Source organism: Bos javanicus, chromosome 25 (assembly GCF_032452875.1).
Source record: "Bos javanicus breed banteng chromosome 25, ARS-OSU_banteng_1.0, whole genome shotgun sequence".
Taxonomy (NCBI): Eukaryota; Metazoa; Chordata; class Mammalia; order Artiodactyla; family Bovidae; genus Bos; species Bos javanicus.
The window spans coordinates 36,526,489-36,541,442 of record NC_083892.1 but is presented as its reverse complement, the minus strand read 5'-3'; the positions used below and the strand labels follow the sequence as shown (position 1 = coordinate 36,541,442).

General features: G+C 40.6%; 1 protein-coding gene across 1 annotated transcript in view; it reads left to right on the top strand.

Annotated features, from left to right (window-relative positions):
- Positions 1–14,954, top strand: part of LOC133238932 (cytochrome P450 3A28) — a 38,645-nt gene that overhangs the window by 14,712 nt on the left and 8,979 nt on the right. Inside the window, exons 5-9 of the mRNA XM_061402594.1 lie at positions 4,580–4,693; positions 4,956–5,044; positions 6,362–6,510; positions 9,785–9,912; positions 10,940–11,006. Of these exons, the coding sequence (XP_061258578.1) occupies positions 4,580–4,693; positions 4,956–5,044; positions 6,362–6,510; positions 9,785–9,912; positions 10,940–11,006 (547 nt within the window). The remainder of the gene's footprint in view (positions 1–4,579; positions 4,694–4,955; positions 5,045–6,361; positions 6,511–9,784; positions 9,913–10,939; positions 11,007–14,954) is intronic.

Here is a 14,954-nt window from a genome sequence, read left to right as displayed (position 1 = left end):
TGTAAAGCTTTTGATTTCTCCTTCATATTTGAATGAGATCTTTGCTGGGTAGAATAATCTGGGCTGTAGGTTATTTTCTTTCATCACTTTAAGTATGTCTTGCCATTCCCTCCTGGCTTGAAGAGTTTCTATTGAAAGATCAGCTGTTATCCTTATGGGAATTCCCTTGTGTGTTATTTGTTGTTTTTCCCTTGCTGCTTTTAATATTTGTTCTTTGTGTTTGATCTTTGTTAATTTGATTAATACGTGTCTTGGGGTGTTTTGCCTTAGGTTTATCCTGTTTGGGACTCTCTGGGTTTCTTGGACTTGAGTGATTATTTCCTTCCCCATTTTAGGGAAGTTTTCAACTATTATCTCCTCCAGTATTTTCTCATGGTCTTTCTTTTTGTCTTCTTCTTCTGGGACTCCTATGATTCGAATGTTGGGATGTTTAATATTGTCCTGGAGGTCTCTGAGATTGTCCCCATTTCTTTTAATTCATTTTTCTTTTTTCCTCTCTGATTCATTTATTTCTACCATTCTATCTTCTAATTCACTAATCCTATCTTCTGCCTCTGTTATTCTACTATTTGTTGCCTCCAGAGTATTTTTTATCTCATTTATTGCATTATTCATGATATACTGACTCTTTTTTTATTTCTTCTACGTCCTTGTTAGGGCTAGGGCACCCCACTACAGTACTCTTGTCTGGAAAATCCCATGGATGGAGGAGCCTGGTAGGCTGCAGTCCATGGGGTCACTAAGAGTCGGATACGACTGAGCGACTTCACTTTCCCTTTTCACTGTCATGCATTGGAGAAGGAAATGGCAACCCACTCCAGTGTTCTTGCCTGGAGAATCCCAGGGACTGGGGAGCCTGGTGGGCTGCCGTCTACGGGGTCGCACAGAGTCGGACACGACTGAAGCGACTTAGCAGCAGCAGGTCCTTGTTAAAGCTTTCTTGCATCTTCTCAATCCTTGTCTCCAGGCTATTTATCTGTGATTCCATTTTGATTTCAAGATTTTGGATCAATTTCACTATCATTATTCAGAATTCTTTATCAGGTAGATTCCCTATCTCTTCCTCTTTTGTTTGGTTTGGTGGGCATTTATCCTGTTCCTTTACCTGCTGGGTATTCCTCTGTCTCTTCATCTTGTTTATATTGCTGAGTTTGGGGTGTCCTTTCTGTATTCTGGCAGTTTGTGGAGTTCTTTTTATTGTGGAGCTTCCTCGCTGTGTATGGGTTTGTACAGGTGGCTTGTCTTGGTTAGTGAAACTTGTGTCGGTGTTCTGGTGGGTGGAGCTGGATTTCTTCTCTCTGGAGTGCAGTGAAGTGTCCAGTAATGAGTTATGAGATGTCTATGGTTTTGTAGTAACTTTGGGCAGCCTGTATATTGGAGCTCAAGGCTGTGTTCCTGTGTTGCTGGAGAATTTGCTTGGTATATCTTGACCTGGAACTTGTTGGCCCTTGTGTGGTGTTTGGTTTCAGTGTAGGTATGGAGGCGTTTGATGAGCTCCTGTCAATTAATGTTCCATGGAGTCAGGAGTTCCCTGGAGTCAAGGTTTGGACTTAAGCCTCCTGCTCCCAGTTATCAGTCTTATTTTTACAGTAGTCTCAAAACAGCACCATCGATAAAACATCTAGGTTAAAGGTGAAAAGTTTCTCCACCATGAGGGTCACCCAGAGAGGTTCACAGTGTTACATGGAGGAGAGAAGAGGGAGGAGGGAGTTAGAGGTGACCCGAATGAGATGAGGTGGAATCAATAGAGGAGACAGCGGGCTAGCCAGTAATCACTTCCTTATGTGCACTCCTCAATTGGACCGCTCAGAGATGTTCACGGAGCTATACAGAGAAGAGAAGAGGGAGGAAGGAGACAGAGGTGGCCAGGAGGATAAAAGGGGGGGATGAAAAGAAGAGAGACAGATCCAGCCAGTAATCAGTTCCCTAAGTGTTCTCCACCGTCTGGAACACACAGAAATTCACAGAGTTGGGTAGAGTAGAGAGGGGTTAGGGGGGAGACACAGGCGACCTGGTGGAGAAAAAGGAGAGTCCAAAGCGGGAGACAGCAGGCAAGCCAGTAATCTCGCTCCCAAGTAAAAAATGGGTACTGAAAATTGGGTTCTTAAAGGTACAAAATTGGTAACAAATACCTAAAAGCAAAAATTAAAAATCTAGGGTAGAGTTTGGCATTTCAAAAATACATTGTTAAAGAAAAGAAGAAGGAAAAGAAAGAGAGAGAGAGAGAAAAAAAAAAAACAAAGTCACAAAAATTATAAAGAAAATATAGGTACAAAATTGATAACAAATACCAAAAAGCAAAAGTTAAAAATCTAGAGTAGAGTTTGGAATTTCAAAAATACAGTGTTAAAGAAAAGAAGAAGAAAAAGAAAGAGGAAAACAAACAAACAAACAAAAACAAAGTCACAAAAATTATAAAGAAAATATACGTACAAAATTGATAACAAATACCAAAAAGTATAAATTAAAAATCTAGAGTAGAGTTTGGAATTTCAGAAATACAATGTTAAAGAAAAGAAAAAAAGAAGAAAGAAGGGGGGGGAAAAAAGGTCACAAAAATTATAAAATATATATATATGAAGTTTGCTTTAAAAAATAGGGTCTTTTTTTTTTTTGCAAAGTAATAGTAGGTTATAAAAGTGAAAATTAAAGGAGTAATAGAGGTCTTAAAATTTTTTTTTAATTAAAAAAAAAGAAAGAATGATCGTAAAAATAGTAAAAATATATCTAGGACTTTCTCTGGTATTATTGTGGGTATTGTGGGGTCAGTTCATTTTCAGCTAGTTCCTTGGTCCGGCTTCTATTTCTCAAGATCTATAGGCCCCTTCCTATGTAGTCGGTACTAACGACAGGGTTTTAATCTATTGCCTGTCGCTTCCAAGGCAGTTCTCTCTGTTATAGCTTCTTCTGTTTGCTGGTCTCTTCAGTGTCTGATTTCCGCCCTGACACAAAGGGAGCGGTGGTGGACACTTTTTTTTTTTTTAGGCTCACTTGTTCAGTCGCGCTGTGGGGAGGGAAGGACGCTGCAAATAACACTGGCGTGTGCTCGCAGTGCCTCAGCCACACTGGGCCTGCCCCCACTCACGGCACGTGTAGCCTCCCTGCCCACGCTGCTCAGGCTCTAGGTTGCTCCGCTGGGATCCATCCACAGTCAGCCCTGGGCTGCTTGCACCTCCCAGGTCTAAGCCGCTCAGGTTCAGGCACTCGGGTAGTCCTCAGAGGTCCGAGCAGCTCAGGTGATGAGTGAGGTGTTTGGCGAGCGCGGCTGCTGCGACTTATCGCCTCCCCGCCGGTCGGTTTTCTGGGTGTACAACTGGTGCACCTTCTCAGGCGGATGTTGACGGTCCAGAGCCCCAAGAAGTCTTAGTTAGCAAAGAAGCCTGCTTACAGTTTTGTAGTCTCTCTGGGGCTGCGATTGCCCCCTTCCGGCTCTGGCTGCCTGTCACCAGAGGGAGATGGTCTGCAGCCGGCTATCTCTGTCCAGTCCTTTGTTCTGTGCGCGGGCCTGGCGGTGTCTTAGGTTACGGCTGGCTTTCCGCATGGTAGCTATCCAACAGTCTGGTTTGCTAGCCCAAATTAGTTCGCTCAGATAGCGCTGGGGGCATTCAGGCCAGATCCTTACTCTAAGCGATGCAGCCCGCACCTCCCTGCCCAGCCCCCGCTTGCTAGTGGCGGGTGCCAGTGTCTGCGCTGCTTCTCCACTGGGGGAGTTACCGTTGGGCTCGTAATCTGTGGGTTTTAATTGTTCATTTATTTTTCCTCCCTGTTATGTTGCCCTCTGTGCTTCCAAGGCTCGGCACAGACTCGGCAGTGAGAGTGTTTCTTGGAGTTTGGAAACTTCTCTCTTTTTAAGACTTCCTTCCCAGGACGGAGCTCCGTCCCTCCCTCTTTTGTCTCTTTTTTTGTCTTTTATATTTTTTCCTACCTCCTTTCGAAGACAAGGGGTTGCTTTTCTAGGTGCCTGATGTCCTCTGCCGGCATTCAGAAGTTGTTTTGTGGAATTTACTCGGCGTAAACGTTCATCAAACATTCATCAAATGTTCTTTTGATGAATTTGTGGGGGAGAAAGTGGTCTCCCCGTCCTGTTCCTCCGCCATCTTAGCTCCTCCTCTATTTTTATTTTTAAAAAGTCTCATATCAAGAAATATTTTGAATCCACATGCTGTAGACATGTAAAGAAAGAACTGGTCTGAGACAACATATGTTTGTCAAAGCTATCAGCTTTCTGTCACTAGTTAGTTCCCTTGTACTCTTCACAGACCAGGAGGATGACCTAGGTCTTATTCCTGCCTATTCCCTTGGGAAAACCCTTTCTATACTACATGGGTCATTTGCACTTAATAGGATACTGAAACATGAAATTTGGAAACCACATCAAGTGGCTGGGTGTCTCTCCTCCACACCCACAGAAACCTAGATATTTTGGATAAATATTCATTAAGCGTTTAGCATAGGGTCTGCTACTAAGTAGACAGTCACTAAATATTAGCTGAATCATTGGTCCTTATTTAAGAAATCTTAAACAACTGTTGAGACTTCTAAAACTTATACAGGATAAATATGTTTTGCTTTTGACTAGATTTTTGGTCCAATGGGAATTATGAAATATGCCATCTCTCTGGCTTGGGATGAACAATGGAAGAGAATACGGACATTGCTGTCTCCAGCCTTCACCAGCGGAAAGCTCAAGGAGGTAAGAAAAGAAGAGGACTTTCAATTAGAAACTTACGGAATGACTCTAGGGACAGGTAAAAACCGAGATCATAGTCTCTTTTCAAAGAGGAGTCTGCTGAGTTTGAGTTTTTTAACGTTGGTCTTTTGTCTTTACATCCTAGAGAGACATTTTTAAGATTTTTATAAAATGTCAGTTACTACTCCATGCTTAGGAAAGCCAGGTCCTTCTAGGACTTGAGTCTCCACATTTAACTTCATGTGATGATATATTTAATGTCCAGATGTTCCCCATCATTGACCAGTATGGAGATATGTTGGTGAGGAACCTGAGGAAGGAAGCAGAGAAAGGCAATCCCGTCAACATGAAAGAGTAAGTAGGGGTGAAGCTGCTGGTGCTCTGAGCTCCACTGAGAGCTTCTCGCTGCCTACCATGGAGTCAAGTTCCAACTGCTGTGTCGATCTAGAGAACAGACAGAAGTAGGTCGTGTTACAAACCCGATGGGCCGCTCCAGAATGAGTGGCGTCGTCAAAGAAAGCCGGGCAGCCAGGAGAGAAGGTGTCTATTGTGTACATGAGCCATAAAGAGCTTATCTTCTTAACTATGACTTTATGGATATTCCAGAAGACTAAAATAAACAGTTTTGAAAGGAGAACATTATCATGCCAAAGTATTGAGTGTAGAGGGTGTGAAACAGTGGCAGAGGAAGGCTCTTGGTATATATTGGCAGGTAGCGCATTGGGCAGTAAAGTTACAGTATTGAACTTGAAACAACTTAAATCTCTTCACACTTTTCCTACAGAAAATACTAAATATTAATTATTAATCACTATTTGTTCTTCTTTCATCCTGAAAAGAGAGAATGCCCTGTCCAGGCTATGGGTGGCGTAACCATGGTTTTGTTGTCTAAACTGGGTTTTTTTTAAAAAAACAACTATACTATAATAGCAGATATAAAGGAAGACTGTCCCAGGGAAGCTGAGGACATACGCTCACTGAGCCATGGGATTCCCTAAGTCAATTTGAAAGGATTTTTGTTAAACTCAGAACATTTTTAGTTCTTATAGTTCACAGAAATGACTCTTCCCTCAGAGCAACCACAGAACACTGGGGTTGAGGAAGACAGGTCTTCCAGGAGCCTTAGCAGTAGTGTAAACAAGGAGGGGTGATGTTCCTGGCAACTCAGAACAGGGCACTGCTGTTATGTAACGTGCTAAAGGGAAATCAGCTCTGAGTACAGGTTTTATGGTGAAGCAAGACCCAGGTCAATGTCCCTTCTCTTGACTCCCCAGGAAAAGTTAATTATTCCACACTTTGTCTTACTCAAACACAGTCCTTACACACTCTTTATTGTCCATAGTCAAAACACATTACTGTACTTCCTGTCTGATTGTGCGTGTCTTTCTCTATGACAAGATCCCTGAATTCAGGGGGTGGGGGTCTAGGTTGCCTTAATGTCCCCACCTCCCTAATGTAGGGCCAGTTGCATCACTCACATGTCATATACACCTCAGGAGTGAGTGATAGTAGCAGAGATTCTTCTATGATCCAGCAGGTGGTTCTGAGAGAAGGTGGCTCTTTTCCTGTCTGCCTGGGCATCGGATTTTATGTATATTTCTTGTTGCACATGTTGGACAAGGATAAAGAGGTATTGATTTTAACTGAACATGTTTTTCTCTCTCTACTAAGCATGTTTGGAGCCTACAGCATGGATGTGATTACTGGCACAGCATTTGGAGTGAATATTGATTCCCTCAACAACCCACACGATCCCTTTGTGGAACATAGCAAGAACCTCTTAAGATTTAGACCCTTCGATCCATTCATTCTTTCAATAAGTATGTGAACTACTTTATTTCTTATTCTTTATTCTTCTTTCATCCCTCCTTTCCTCCCTCCCTCCCTTCCTTCTTTCAATCCTTCCTTCATCTATCTTTTTTAAAATAATAGGTGTAATAAGATGCAATTCACATACCACATAATACACCAGTGTGAAATGTATAATTCATTCATTTTTACATCCTACCTATCCATCAACAAATGAAATGGACATGGAAGTTATATACAACATTCAGTATACACATTGAATATTATATCTGTGTGTGTGTATTCACAGAATTTAATATTATTCAACCAGGAGAGGAAGAAAATCCTGCCATTTGCAACAGGGTGGAAGGACCTTGAGGGTATTATGTTATGTGAAATAAGTCAAACAGAGAAAGGTGAATACTTATATAGAATTAAATTAAAAAAAAAAAAAAACCTGGGTCTTCCCTGGTAGTCCAGTGGTGAAGAATCTGCTTCCAATTCAGGTAACGAGTTCAATCACTGGTCAGGGAACTAAGATCCCGCATGCCACAGAGAAAACTGAGCCCACAGGCTGCAGCAAAAACCCAGTCAACCAAAATTTTTAAAAATAAATTAATTTTAAAAATCCAAAACTAAAAAACAACAAGAAGAAAACCAAACTCATATAAAAGCAAGATCAGATTTCTTTTGTTAGGAGAGGAGTGGATTGGATTGGTGGGAAATTGAATAAAGGTATTCAAAAGATGTGATTTTTCAGCAACAGCATAAAAGTATGGGCAGAATAATGTACAATATGAGTACACTTAACACTACTGTGATTTACTATATTTGTGATTTACTAAGAAAGTAGATCCTAAAGGTTCTCATCACAAGGGAAAAAAAACCTGTAACTATATCAGGTGAGGAATGTTACTAAACTAATGGGGCTAATTTTAAAATACATGTATGTTAAGTCATTCGTTAGTCATTACACTATGCCCAAATTAATACAGTGCTGTATCTCAACTATAACACAGCACAACTGAAAAAGAAAGGTTTTTAGTACTCTCGGAGATATATGCCCAACCATCACCGCTGTCAATTTTTGTCAACTCTCACGCCCTGTACCTATCACCTTCCACTCCCCCATCGCTTTAAGCTATCCCTTGGGCTTCCCTGGTGGCTCAGCTGGTAAAGAATCTGCCTGCAATCCAGGAGACTTGGGTTCAATCCCTGGGTTGGGAAGATCCTCTGGAGAAGGGAGCGGCTACCTACTCCAGTAATCTGGCCTGGAGAATTCCATGGACAGTCCATGGGGTTGCAAAGAGTCGGACACAACTGAGCGACTTTCACTTTCTCAATCTATGTTCTGTCACTTCAAATTTGCTTATTGTAGACACTAGATATGAGGGAATCATATACTATGTGGTCTTTTGTGGCTGACTTCTTTCATTTATCACGAGTAGTCTAAAATTGTAGCACGTATCAGTACTTCATTTCTTTGTATGCCAAATAGTATTTCATTATATGGGCATTCCGCATTCTGTTTACCCATTCATCAGGTGATGAACATTTGGGTCATTCACCATTAAGTATGGTGTTAGCTTAGTTTTTCATAGACGACTTTCATCAAGTTGAGGAAATTCCCTTCTGTTCCAGTTTGTTGAGTGTTTTTATCACAAGGGAATGGTAGGTTTTGTCACATGCTTATTATGCAAGTGTTAGATGATCGCATTGTTTTTTAATTCCTTTGGGATGGTTTATTGTGCAACTTGGCATTCCTGGGATAACCCCACTTGGTCATGGTGTGTATCACCTTTTATGTGTTGCTAGACTCAGTTTGCTAGTATTCTGTTGAGGATCTGTGCATCCATGGGATAAGGTGTGTTGGTCTGTGCCTTCTTGTGCTATTTTTGTCTGGTTCTAGTATCAAACGCAAACACTTTGGAAGTGCTCCAATGCCTTCAATTTTTTTGGAAGAGTTTGTTTAAAAATGGGGCTAATCCTTTAAATATTTGGTAGTATTCACCGTTGAAACCACCTCTACCTGAGCCTTTCTTCACCAAGCTGTGGGCTGTTTCTTGATAACTAACTCAAACTTTGTCCATTTTAATAGGTATATCAGATTGTCTGTTTCTTTTTGGATCACTTTCTGCAGTTTGTGTCTTTCTGAGAATCTGTCCATTTTATCTAAATGATCTAATTTATTGTCATACTGTTGTTCATAGATTACTTTTTTATTGAAGTAAAGTTGATTTACAATGTTGCGTTAGATTACAGCAAAGTAATTCAGCTATGTACACACAAACACATATTCTTTTCCAAGTTCTTCCCCAGTATAGGTTATTATAAGATATTGAGTATATAAAGATTTCATTATAGTCCCTGTACTTTTTAAAATGTCATTTGTAATCTCCCTTCTTTTACTTTCAATGCTAGCAATTTGAGTATTTTCTTTTTTTTTTTTTGGGGGGGCCAGTCTAGCTAAAAAAATCTTTCAAAGCATCAACTTTTAGTTTCACTGATTCTCTCCACTGTTTTTTAATCTCCTACTCATTATAGTTTCTTCACTTCTCTTTACCATTTTCTGCCTTCTACTCACTTTAAGTTTTGTTTGTGCTCCTCCTTTCAGAGTGTGAAGGTGGAAATTTAGGTTCTTGACTTAGGATCTTTGTTCTTTTAATATCTAAATGTACAGCCACAAATATCTCCCTGAACACTGCTTTTGCTACATCCCATCAGATTTGATATAGTGTGTCTTCATTTTTAGTCATTTAAAAGCAATTTTTGATTGCCCTTTTTATGTCTTCTACAACCCATTGGTTATTTAGAAGTGTGTTATTTAATTTCCACATATTTGTGTATCTCTTAATTGTCTTTCTGTTATTGATTTCTAATTCTATTCCATTGTAGTAGAAAGACACATACTGTATTATTTTGATCGTGACAATTTTTTTTTAACTGCACAATTAATTGAAGTAACAGATTTTGGTCTGGTTTATCCAAAGAGATGCTAGTCCAAGAATTAAAGGCCATGAGGTGCCAGAATGTAATCCTGTTCTTTGGTCAGTCCAAAGATGCAGAGGGAACCACTGATCTCACTGCTATAGTGATGGGCCCCAGATGTGGACTTGGCTTCAATCAGTCATTGACTTGGAAGTCTGAGCAAAGGTCTAGAGGCAATGGGTCATGACTGAGTATCCTGGTGGTTTTACTCTTTTGATTGGTAGAGCAAATTAAATCTGCTAAAGGTAAACTATACTTGCTAAATGCAAAGTAAAATTTGCATTTTCACCAAGCTTACTTTTATCTTTTTCTCTGCAGTATTATTTCCATTTCTCAACCCAGTTTTTGAAATATTAAACATTACTCTGTTTCCAAAAAGTACTGTGGACTTTTTCACAAAATCTGTAAAGAAGATTAAAGAAAGTCGCCTCACAGATAAACAAATGGTAAAGTCTGGTGGTGGTTACAAGTGGGTGTGCACTTTTTGATAATTTATTGAGCTGTGTACATATGACTTATATGCATCTTTGCATTTTTGAAAGATAGGTAGAAAACTATAGAGTATAGAATATGATGGTTCTAAAATTTGGGGGGCAATGGAAGAGCAAAAGAATGGGGAAGAAAATAAGATTATGAGCCAGAGAGTTCTTCTCTGGTTCTTTTACTGAACCAGAGAAGCATGCTAATTAGTATATGAGGGATAAGAGTTACTGATTAAAAATAATTTTACTGATATTTTACCAAATATTACCTTGGTAAAGAATTACTTCAATGCCAAGCCTCATATTTTATAGGTTGTCTGATGAAATACTCCATCGGATGCCTGATACATTGCAGTCTTTTAAAAAGTTGAGCCCTGTCATGGTCTGAAGTGAGCAAGCGTCTTCTCTGGCCAATGAAGCCACAAGTGGGTTAACCCAGTTTGGCCTTCATGATGCCATGAGGCCAGCACAAGGTTGTCTGCAGGTTAGGAGAGATGGGCTGGTTACAGGATGTCACTAAAGAATGTGTAGAGTCCTGGGAGGGTCAAGAGTTTGTAGATGCTTCTGCAAAATCTGCTGGCGACCTATGCAATGTGAGGGAGTTGATTTGTGTGTCCATTCATTAAGAGTTAAAGTTGAAGGGGAAAAAAGGATTGAAGCCATGGACCTGTTCCTGAGCAAACAGGTGTGACAGGAGAGACAGCAGATAACTATCTGGTTAAGAAGCTGTTTCAAAAGTCAAAGAAACCAAAGGTCAGAGAGAATGAGGGCAAAAAACCAGTGGGGTGTGATGGCTGGGTTTTTCTCAGGGAAGCATCATGGTCTCTAAGATTTGTAGGTGGGTGGTTTTGTTCACTGAGGACTCAGGCAATGTTAGTTTGACTCGCTCTTTAAGGGGCCATATTTTCAGGAAAGAAGTTAAATATACACTCCTGATTTATTTCTATCTTCACAAGTAATTTCTAAAATTGATTTCTCTTTCTGTTTCCAGAATCGAGTGGATTTACTTCAGCTAATGATTAACTCTCAGAATTCCAAAGAAATTGACACCCATAAAGGTAACCATGGAGAGCTTCGTGGGGGCCGCTATGGGAAGGCGCATAGGTAGGGTGCGGTTCTCAAAATGTGAAAGAAGTTTTCCAGGCATGTGAGAATTTCTGCCAAGTGGAAGAAAGACACTTGTGCAGAAAGAGTAGACTATGGTACTTCCTGGAAGTTTCCAGGCACAACTTTGTTCAGAGCTCGAAAGGGCAAGTATGGCAAGGATGTCAGGCCCGGAAGTGAGTCATGGTCAGTGGATCACCTACAGCTGAACCTCTGGGGAGCTTTGTTCTAATATCAATTCTCAGGCTCCTCCAGATCCACAGTGTCCCACTGTTGGTGCCCTTAACTTGGAACTCTTGGATAAGGTTGTATTTACAAGCTTACTCTACTCTAGAGATTATTTTTTCCCTTTAGTAATTAATAAATGACTTGTGAGAGAAGCCTGTGAGACTGGAAATACACTGTTTCTCTTCAAATTGTCACCTACTTATTTTATCATTCATGGGTGGTTTCTGACTGAAACCATCGTTACCATGATGGTTATAACACGATGACTTTCTGATCCCGTCATTCTTCTGTATTTATGAGTTGATGTTCTTTTGTAGGGAAGCTCTCCATTCTCTCTTGTTGGCTTACTTGTTCATCTATATTTATATAGCATGATCTCATGTACTCTCTTACATCACTTTTCATTTTGATTCTCAAATTCTTTCTGGTTTGTCCACTGGAGCTTTTTCAAGTAGGACCTTACATTCTTTTTTCTTTTCTCCTTTCTTCACTTTAAATCTTTTTTTAATGGACTATTTTTAGAATAGTTAGTTTTATAAGAAAATTGAGTGCAAAGTATAGAGATTTCCAATATACATCCTGCCCCAACTACACACAGTCTTCCCCCCACTATCAAAAGACCACACCAGAGTTGTGCATTTGTTAGAATCAATGAACCTACATTAATGCATCATTATCATCCAAAGTGTATAGCTGACCTTAGGGTTCATTCTTAGTATTATACATTCCATGGGTTTTGGCAAATGTGTAAGGATGCACCATCAGTGCATACAGAGTTTCCATTGTCCTTTAAAGTATCTTTTTCTAAGAACTTCCTCACTTTCTGATGTAAGACAATCCAGGTTTCTCTTACCCCTGAGTAGCCCTGGAATCAGCTGTTTTTTCAAAGGAGCTCTGGTTCCCTTTATTGAAAAATGGTATTTATAAATCACAATCTAGGATCTTAGGAATGCTTATTGCCTCTAGGGATTCATTGCCTCTAGGGATTCTTTGCTTCTAGATCTTTCCAGTGGATAAAGCTAAGAACATAAAATATTTTTACACAAGACAGTAAGCATAAGTAGTTCCATATCTGCCCTTACCATGATCACTCCCACATGTTAAATTTTAAGCTATCAGTCATTTGACGACCATGTCACAAAATTCTTGAATTTTAAAAATTTTATTCTGGAGCAATGCCGGGGTCCAGCCCCAGCTGATCCAGGGAGTTCGAAGCGGGGATGGTGACAGCGAGGATCAGGATACAATAGCTTCAATTAGATATTAATTAGAGATGTAAAGAGTAATAGAATGAGGATAGCTCAGTAGGAAAATTTAGTGGAGAAAAGAGGCTGAGTAGCTTGGTTTATGCGGGAGACCAATAAAACTTCAAGACAAGAAGTTTGTACCACTTATGTAGGCCGCAGGCGTCCTTCCGTTCTCCCGAAGGAGAGGAGACACTGAGGCCTCCCTGGTCAGATCTTAGAAGCCCAGGCATAATTAGTAAGCATGGCGGGTTCCGCGCTCCAGATGGAGACTCAGCCAGAGTTTGAGAGGGAGAGAGACATGGGGAGACCAGTCTTTCGAGGAACTGATCCCAATTCTTTATTTTCCATGGTCTACTTTTATACACTGAGATGTTATGCAAAAGTCACACGGGGTCAGCAGTCCTGACTTTTATCAAAGTCAGGTGCTTCATACAAATGTATACAGAGGTCTTAGGGGTGTTACATCATCTTCTGGCCAGGGGCCTGCTGACAATTTATGACCCTCTCCTTGTGACAGCGGTCAGTCAACCAGGACACTTATTTCTCCAGGGGTGATTATTCTTAAAACAGACGCCACCTTCCGAAGGTACCAGATAAAGTTACATTCCTATAGGGTGAGGGTGTAGTGGGTTTTAATTAAGGAAAGAATTTACTTAGCCTAAGGTCCAACGTGATTAATATCAAAGGTTAATACTTATTTCTTCTATATATTCAGTAACGTGTATAAGGGCAGGGGATGTGGAGACTTAGCAGTAAACATTGGCTCAACAAATGAAAAACCCTTCACCAATACAATTTCTAATCAGCCCACTAATACTAATAGTTTTCTAACTTCTCTAAAGAATCTGTTTTTAGAAGGTTTAAAGCATCTCGTGCATCTCACGGTTGGGAGGCTCTGAGCAATCACATGTGGCCGGACAAGCCTGTCAGGCAGGCTAGAGAACCTTCAGAGGAGTTTATAGGTTGAAACACTCTTGTCACACCCAGGAGTTTTTATTAACTGGAGCTCTAAGTTAACTCCTTCTCTGAAAGAGGTGGTGGGGGACAGCCCCCCATAAAGTCAGAGGTGTAGGTGAGAGCACAAAGTAGTAAAGTAGGCAGGCTCTGGTTATGGGGGTAGATGCTCGAGGATTTCCAGGGGGACTCCTGAGACTCGATCGAGCAAGAATGAGCTGACGCCAGCACACCACTATAAATATATCTAAAACTATGTTTAAATCTACTTCAATCTATAATATCTATCTAGATATGTAAGTACATGGTTCAATACATCTTTCTGTGAAGAAGGAGTATTCTATGTCCGCATTGTTTAATATAGTAACCACTTGACATATGTGGCTATTGAGCACTTAACATGTGGTTATTGCCATTGAAGTATAGCATTTAATTGTGATTAAAATTTAAATAGCCACGTATTAGTACAGCTTTAAACCTTCTGGAGTATCATGGGTTTATGCTCACTGGGGGAAAGAATTTGATAGTTGAATTTACCCACAATAGAATCACAGAAATCATCATGGGGCAATCAGAACCGTGTCGATCTCTCTTCCACTCATTCTCTATTGTTTTTGTTGTCACTCGCTTGGCTGGGGCAGGTACTACATTGATTTGAGTGCTCTAAGTAACAAAGGTCCTACTTCAGTTCCATCAAATAGCTGCGAGACTGACCATGGTTGGTCTCTCAGGAGAAATTGAAAAGAGAGACATATTTATAATTACAAGGGTTTTTTTGCTGAGCATAAAGGAGAGTAAACAGTGGGCATGTACTGAGGAAGAAGACCTTCAGGCCAGGATTGAATCAGCATTGCTAATTCCCCTCCCTGGACCTCATTTTTCTATGGTGCACACTGACCAGTGTCCTTCCACAGACACATCCTTCCTTCTGGTATTTTAATGCCATTGATTAGACTAGGCTCACTCACAGCTCTTCTGGCTTTTAGTCCATCTCTGTAGTTTTTGTGCCTATCTGAGATCACCCTGAGAAGACTTGTGCCTCAGGTCTTCTGTTGCCTGATGCCTGTCAATTGTATAATCCATGCTTCTTAGCCAAGTATTACACACTAATCACCACATCTTATGAAAAGCCAGACTCTGACTCCATTGTTCTAGTTTGGAATTGAGTCTCTGATATTCTAATAAGTTCCCAGATGTTGGTGATGCTGCTGGTCCATGAACACACTTTGACTAGAAAGAGCCTTCTATTGTTCTCTTCAGTTCAGTTCAGTTGAGTCGCTCAGTCGTGTCCAACTCTTTTCGACTCCATGAATCGCAGCACGCCAGGCCTCCCTGTCCATCACCAACTCCCAGAATTCACTCAGACTCACATCCATCAAGTCGGTGATGCCATCCAGCCATCTCATCCTCTGTCATCCCCTTCTCCTCCTGCCCCCAATCCCTCCCAGCATCAGAGTCTTTTCCAATGAGTCA